Source organism: Lutjanus erythropterus, chromosome 8, assembly GCF_056507025.1.
Source record: "Lutjanus erythropterus isolate fLutEry1 chromosome 8, fLutEry1.hap2, whole genome shotgun sequence".
Lineage (NCBI taxonomy): Eukaryota > Metazoa > Chordata > Actinopteri > Lutjaniformes > Lutjanidae > Lutjanus > Lutjanus erythropterus.
Genome location: NC_139324.1, coordinates 43267501 through 43274729, shown reverse-complemented (window position 1 = coordinate 43274729; position 7229 = coordinate 43267501). Strand labels below are relative to the sequence as shown.

General features: G+C 42.0%; 1 protein-coding gene across 2 annotated transcripts in view; it reads left to right on the top strand.

Annotated features, from left to right (window-relative positions):
- Window positions 1-4396: 4396 nt before the first annotated feature.
- arhgap15 (Rho GTPase activating protein 15) overlaps window positions 4397-7229 on the top strand; it is a 16459-nt gene continuing 13626 nt past the window's right edge. The window contains exons 1-2 of one of the 2 annotated variants that reach the window (XM_084725596.1): window positions 4397-4556; window positions 7212-7229. The exon at window positions 7212-7229 is cut by the window's right edge and continues 169 nt beyond it. In XM_084725596.1, the coding sequence (XP_084581722.1) occupies window positions 4543-4556; window positions 7212-7229 (32 nt within the window). In that variant the 5' untranslated portion in view covers window positions 4397-4542. Of the gene's footprint in view, window positions 4557-4630; window positions 5096-7211 lie in introns of those variants that run through there. The other variant, XM_084725597.1, reaches the window with a different exon arrangement.

Sequence of the window (7229 nt, the reverse complement as noted above, 5' to 3'; positions counted from 1 at the left end):
CAAATAAAAAGTTCTAAATTGAAAGTTCACCGTGTAAAGAAATCTAAAGTGAATGTTTGGGAGGATTTGAATAATTAAATAAATGTTTATGTCAGAATGGTTTAATGTTTATGAACAGATTATTTGAGGTGAAGGAAAAATAAAGTTGAATTATGAATTTCTATTTTTTACTCTGATGAAGTTTTGTCGGATTCGTGGCTCCGTAAGTTTGATGGATCTCAAAACGTCTCAGGAAAGATTTTGTTTTTTAGGCCAAAAACTCGTAACTCCGAAAAACACGAAGGCGTCTTCACGCTGCTTGTTACCCAGCAGGCACTGCTCACTGCCGCTGCAAACATCTGCTGACACGTCCAACACGTCCAACACACAAGACAAGACATCATTTTTTTGTCCTAAAAGAATTTAATGTTGCGTTGTGAGGTCACAGAACAGGACGTGATGTCACATGACATGATGCAGTCATTGGGTGCAGCGACCCTTTAAAGTCGCTTCCATCAGGCCGACGTGATGTTTGACGAGTTGTCATCTCGTCTTTGAGACGTCAGAAGAATCAGAATTGAGACGAACCACAGAGAGACGTTCAGGGACCAGCTCAGTCGAGACAGTCTCCAGCTCACAGCTGGATGTCCTCACACTGGTCTCCAGATGTCCTCACACTGGTCTCCAGTCTGAAGGATGTCCTCACACTGGTCTCCAGATGTCCTCACACTGGTCTCCAGTCTGAAGGATGTCCTCAAGCTGGTCTCCAGTCTGAAGGATGTCCTCACACTGGTCTCCAGATGTCCTCACACTGGTCTCCAGTCTGAAGGATGTCCTCACACTGGTCTCCAGATGTCCTCACACTGGTCTCCAGTCTGAAGGATGTCCTCACGCTGGTCTCCAGTCTGAAGGATGTCCTCACACTGGTCTCCAGATGTCCTCACACTGGTCTCCAGTCTGAAGGATGTCCTCAAGCTGGTCTCCAGTCTGAAGGATGTCCTCACACTGGTCTCCAGATGTCCTCACACTGGTCTCCAGTCTGAACGATGTCCTCACACTGGTCTCCAGTCTGAAGGATGTCCTCACACTGGTCTCCAGATGTCCTCACACTGGTCTCCAGTCTGAAGGATGTCCTCACGCTGGTCTCCAGTCTGAAGGATGTCCTCACACTGGTCTCCAGATGTCCTCACACTGGTCTCCAGTCTGAAGGATGTCCTCACACTGGTCTCCAGTCTGAAGGATGTCCTCACACTGGTCTCCAGATGTCCTCACACTGGTCTCCAGTCTGAAGGATGTCCTCACGCTGGTCTCCAGTCTGAAGGATGTCCTCACACTGGTCTCCAGTCTGAAGGATGTCCTCACGCTGGTCTCCAGATGTCCTCACACTGGTCTCCAGTCTGAAGGATGTCCTCACGCTGGTCTCCAGATGTCCTCACGCTGGTCTCCAGTCTGAAGGATGTCCTCACACTGGTCTCCAGATGTCCTCACACTGGTCTCCAGTCTGAAGGATGTCCTCACACTGGTCTCCAGATGTCCTCACACTGGTCTCCAGTCTGAAGGATGTCCTCAAGCTGGTCTCCAGTCTGAAGGATGTCCTCAAGCTGGTCTCCAGTCTGAAGGATGTCCTCATGCTGGTCTCCAGATGTCCTCACACTGGTCTCCAGTCTGAAGGATGTCCTCAAGCTGGTCTCCAGTCTGAAGGATGTCCTCATGCTGGTCTCCAGATGTCCTCACACTGGTCTCCAGTCTGAAGGATGTCCTCACACTGGTCTCCAGTCTGAAGGATGTCCTCACACTGGTCTCCAGTCTGAAGGATGTCCTCACACTGGTCTCCAGATGTCCTCACACTGGTCTCCAGTCTGAAGGATGTCCTCACACTGGTCTCCAGATGTCCTCACACTGGTCTCCAGTCTGAAGGATGTCCTCACACTGGTCTCCAGATGTCCTCACACTGGTCTCCAGTCTGCAGACGTCTCTGGTCCGCGGGACGTTCTGGTCTCAGTGTTTTGAGTCGGAGCAGCTGTAGAGACTCAGTGTTTTTCTTCCTCCTCAGTCTTTATTATTAATGTGATCATAAATATTAATATTATAATAATTGATGTCATTAATGAGGATATGATGAATATTGTTTATTGATGACATCATTAATATTAAAGGTATATTTAATGACGTGTCAGGAGCCAAACGGTGGATGCACAGTTTGTAAATATGAATGTTGTTTCAGATTTCAGTGATTTTAGCAGCATGAGTTTGTTTTTTATGGACACAGAATCTTTATAATGTTAATATGAGAAACATGTTGTTTATTTTATATGAGGATGACAAACAAACAAACAAACAATCTGAGCTCATTAATTTATGTTTAAACTCAGAACACTAACTCCCTGTGGAGTGTGAGTGTGTGTGTGTGTGTGTGAGAGTGTGTGTGTGTGTGTGTGTGTGTGTGTGTGTTGGATACCTCAGACATCCCTGCTGGTGCTCACCTCTCTCATCATGACATCATCATGATATCATCATCCTCCCGTGGCGTTGATCAGGGCGACGCCCCCTCAGCTCCTCCTTCACTTCCCTGTTTATTTAAAATGTTTTATTTGAACAAGAATCAAAAATCTACAAAAACAACCGGAGCTTTCATCTCGTAACCACGAGGAAATTAACAACGAGAAATTTATCATATCTACGAGAAATTTATTGTAACTACAAGAAAATGGTCGTCGCTACGAGAATCAGTTCTGTGGCGAGATGTTTTCTTGTGAGGGCGGAGATGAAAATAATTTCATGTTCTCTGGTGAGTTTAAAGCCCTTCTTCTTTAAAACTTTGTCTTCATTCAGTGTGAATTGATCTTTCAAACATGAATGTTGAAGACATTTTTTATTATTATTGTTAATATTATTATTATTATTGATGAATCCGTCATAATTAGCTGAACACAGTGAAGCAGCACGAACTGCTGCTGTTCTTCTTCTTTGGTTCTTTGTTTAAATGTAGTTTTGAATTGAAGTGAGACGTTTGTTTGAAATATAAACCTGCAGTTTATTGGACCAGATGTTGTTGTGTCCATTCCTACGTGACTCCTGTGAACATGAATAAAGTAAGTTTGGTGATGGACTCAAACATGTGATTGATAATCAAACTGCAGTCTGCAGATATAAATCATAACTGAATAACAGCAGCAGACGTGTTTTTATTCACAGGACTCGGCTCGCTCTTCTTCATGTTTATATTTAATATGTTTTAATTTATTTCCCTGATTGTTTTTTCACCCTGCAGTTCAGACCGACATGACGGTGCGTTCACTGTCTGTTGGCCGTTTATTGAAGAGTGAGGGCTTCTGTTGGAGGTGATTGTTCAATATTGTACAGAAGAAAATGTTGAAATAAAGTCCGGTGAACGCTCTGCATCCTGTCGTCTTATTGTCTCTTTTTGTTTTAGCCTTCACACCGGGACGTACAGACGGTTAAGACGGTTAAGACGTTATATTTTCTACGACCACGTTGACAGAAATATCTATGAATAAGTACACAGACGTATCAACAGTCCTCTCAGTCTTTACTGCTGTAAAAGTGAAAAAGTCCAGCCTCTGAAATGTCCTCAGAGTATAAAAGTAAAAAATCGATATTTCTGACTGTTTCTGTGAAAACTGAACCTCCAGATGTGTTTTATGTCTTTTTCACTGTTTTTGTCTTGTGACTTCTTTCATATTGTTTTCTTCGTTACACCTTTGATATTTTCGTCTCGTTACGTTTTTATGTTTTTTGTCATTACGTAATTTTTGTCTTTTTCATCTCGTTACGTTCGTTCCACCTTTGCACCTATTTTTGGACCCATTTTTTAAATCTTTCCTGCAGCAATTATTATCATTATCCATCAATCTGTTGATCATTTTCTCAACTAATCAATTAGTTGTTTGATCCGTAAAATGTCAGAAAATGTTGATCAGAGTCCAAGATGACGTCCTCAAATGTCTTGTTTTGTCCACAACTCAAAGATATTCAGTTTACTGTCAGAGACGAAGAAAGAAACCAGAAAATATTCACATTTCAGAAACTGAAATCAGAGAATTTTGTTTTTGTTTTTAATTAAAATGATTAACTGGTTATAAAAACAGTTGACAAATAGATATTCAGTTTATGAGCAGAATGAAAGTATATTAACAAAACAAAGTTTATGAGTTTGAACATTAGTTTGTCTTTGTTCTGTATTCACTTGAATAAATTTCAAAAAGGATTTATGATTCTGTTTGTATTTGTCTTTGAGTTTAGAAGAAATTATTCTGCTCAAACTTAAAGGTGTCTGACAGAGTGAATCATGATGCAGCTGAGGGCTCAGTGACGGTTCTCGTGTTCTGTCGGTGTTCCTCAGGGCTCTGGTGTAGAACCTCTGCTGGGTTCACTGCCGTCTGCTCTCATGAGGCTGAGGTTTGGTTTTTTTTAGTCTTCAGGAAACAGGAGGTTGCAGCAGCAGCAGCAGTTGTTCTGCGACAGACTGAAGAAACCACGTGATGAATCTGACTTCCTCTAACTGTCGTCCTCGCTCGGCTCGCTGCAGCTCCACTGGGTGAGATGGCGAGTACGAGGTAAGAGCTCATTCATGACGCTGCTGATTTCTGCCTCAGAGCTTTTGGTTTGTTGATCATTTGTTGCTGTTTGTTGTTGTTTGTTGCTGTTTGTTGTTGTCAGTCTGCAGGTTTCTCTCCATCGTCACTTGTTTGGTCGGTTGATTGTGCGTCTGTGGGCCTGAGCTCACTGACGTGTGATGGAGGAAACTTTAGAGGATCTGATTGTTCTGATAGACAGACGGGTGGTGTTTGTGGTTCTCAAGGTTCTCCGGGTGGAGGTGATAAATGATCCGCCCTGACAGATGAAGTTCAGCTTCCGGGCGGACGTTTGTCTCAGTTTGTTTCCGGTTACTGACGGTTGAGTTTTTCACCGCGTTGCTTCAGACTTGAGCAGCTGAGTCATCGTCTGATCGGTGATCAATGATCGGTGATCGATGATCAAACTGATGGTAGAATCAGTGTGAGGACGGAGGCTGTCAGGACACGCAGAGTCAAGTTTACAGACACTCTGAATCTAGACACAGAACAGAAGAGAAAACACACTGAAGCTTCTCAAGGTTTAGTATTTGGTCGATTTTAAAATGATTCAAATTCTGTTTGAGAACTGAGAACATGTGGAACGTTAAGTCACCAAAGATTAAAAGTAACAAACTGATCAAATATGAACCCGGATGATCAGATTGTAACACTGACTGGGGACAGGAACTCACAGGAACACAAAGTTGTTTTGGACAGACGTTCTGCGTCGTTCACCAGAATCCCATTAATGTCACATTTAGTACTGTTGTGGGTTCCTGCTGAGACGCGTTCTTCGTTCTGTGAACTGTTCTGTATGTAGTTTAATCTGCAGACTTCGTTCTGCAGCCCAGAAGAAAACTGCTCTCATTTTCTCTTCTTTCTGTGACGTCTTTTCCTCTTTTCAGCAGTCAGCTGTTGTGTTCTGCCCATGTTCTCCGTGTTCTTCAGTAAACCAGGACAGACTGTCTGAGTGGGAACAGCTGCAGTCTGGAGTGGAACTTTAAGTTCATTCAGGACAGACTTTTTAAGTGCAGACGTATTTCTCAGGCCCAGGTGTTGGACGTGCTAACGTTTGGTTAGTGTGGAGCTAACGCTGCTGTGGCTAGTAAGCTGGTTAGCCAGACATGCTAACATTTGGTATCCAAGTGACGGTACAGACAGACAGATAACTCTGAGACATATGGACGTCTCAGACGCATCATCACATCCTCATGTTGTTGTCATGACACATTTGACCAACTTGATGACATTTCCTGTCTGTTTTTTATTTTATTTCATGTAGTTTTCAGGAACTCAGCTCAGAGTCTTTCAGTCTCTGTGATGTCACAGCTGTGGGCGGAGACATTTGTCTTTTCAAGGTTTCAAGGCAACTTACTTAATAAGTTTTGCAGATTTAACTCAAACTCAGAGGCAGAAAAAGTTTTGTTGAGATGATTTCCTTTTCTTGTTCTGGTGCTGGTACAGAACTGATCGGGTCCAGTTTCTGTCTCACCTGGTCAAACATAAAAGTCCTTCACATCCTCAGACTCAAACCACCTGATTGTTCCAGAGGTCTGAACTAAAAGGAATGGAGCCGCCTTCGATAATTCTGCCTGAAACTCTGGACTGGAACCAGAGGCTGTAAATCTTAAGACACGTCTTTTTACTGTTTATTTCTCCTGAGGTGTTTTTAACTGAGATCTTTTCTTTTATTGTTTTAAATATATTTTTAATGTTCAGCACATTGTTTTATTTTATACATAAACTGTGATTTATAAATAAAGTTATTATTGTTGTTATTATTAGGTAAAACTGAATCGTTTAATTTTAGACCCCCCTCTCAAAATTTTAATCTTTTTTTTTGTTTCTAAACCTCAAAGATTCAAAGATTCAAAGATTCAAACTACAAAATTTATTTCAGCAAGTTGACTTGAAATTCTGGGTTGTCCACGTTTTTTGCCTGTTCTCGGCCTTAATGTGTTTATGTCTCATTTATTGAGACGGTAAATATTTATGGTGTACACATAATATCAGGTGATGCAGGAACTTCAGTTTATGCACAAATGAACTTATTGATCAGGTCTGTTGTGATTTGAGTCGTGATGGTTCGTCATTTTTTTAAAGTTTGTCCCCAGAAAACCGGCTGCCTCACTCGACTCCTTACTGGGTAAAGTAATCAGATTACAGTCATTTGTTACAGCGTACTGCCCAACAACAGCTGATACTATCAGAGCATCGTTGTGTGTGTAAAACTGCTGAACCAACAGTTACTCACACACACAAACACACTCTGAGTGTGTGTCCTTGTTGTCGAGCGGCTGGAGGACAGACGTTGTGTAACTGCAGTGAAGCAACCAGAGCTGCAAACAGGAAGCAGACGGCCAACTTCTAAAGAACCAAAATATAACTAAGAACCAACCTTAACTGAAGGGTCGGATATAGAACTAACAGACGGTGAAGCACCTGCTGCAATGCTGGCTAGTTTGTTTGGTTCATAAAGTGTCAGAAAATAATGAAAAATGAATCCTGTCACAATCTTATCATGATCAATTCAGTAATCATTTTTCCACTAATCAATCAGTTTTTTGGTTCATAAGAAATTGGTGAAAAATGAATCCTGTCACAATCCTTTCATTTGAAAAACGTTCCTTTAACTGAGTTTTTGTGACCTCACAGAATGACGAGCGTCCAGAG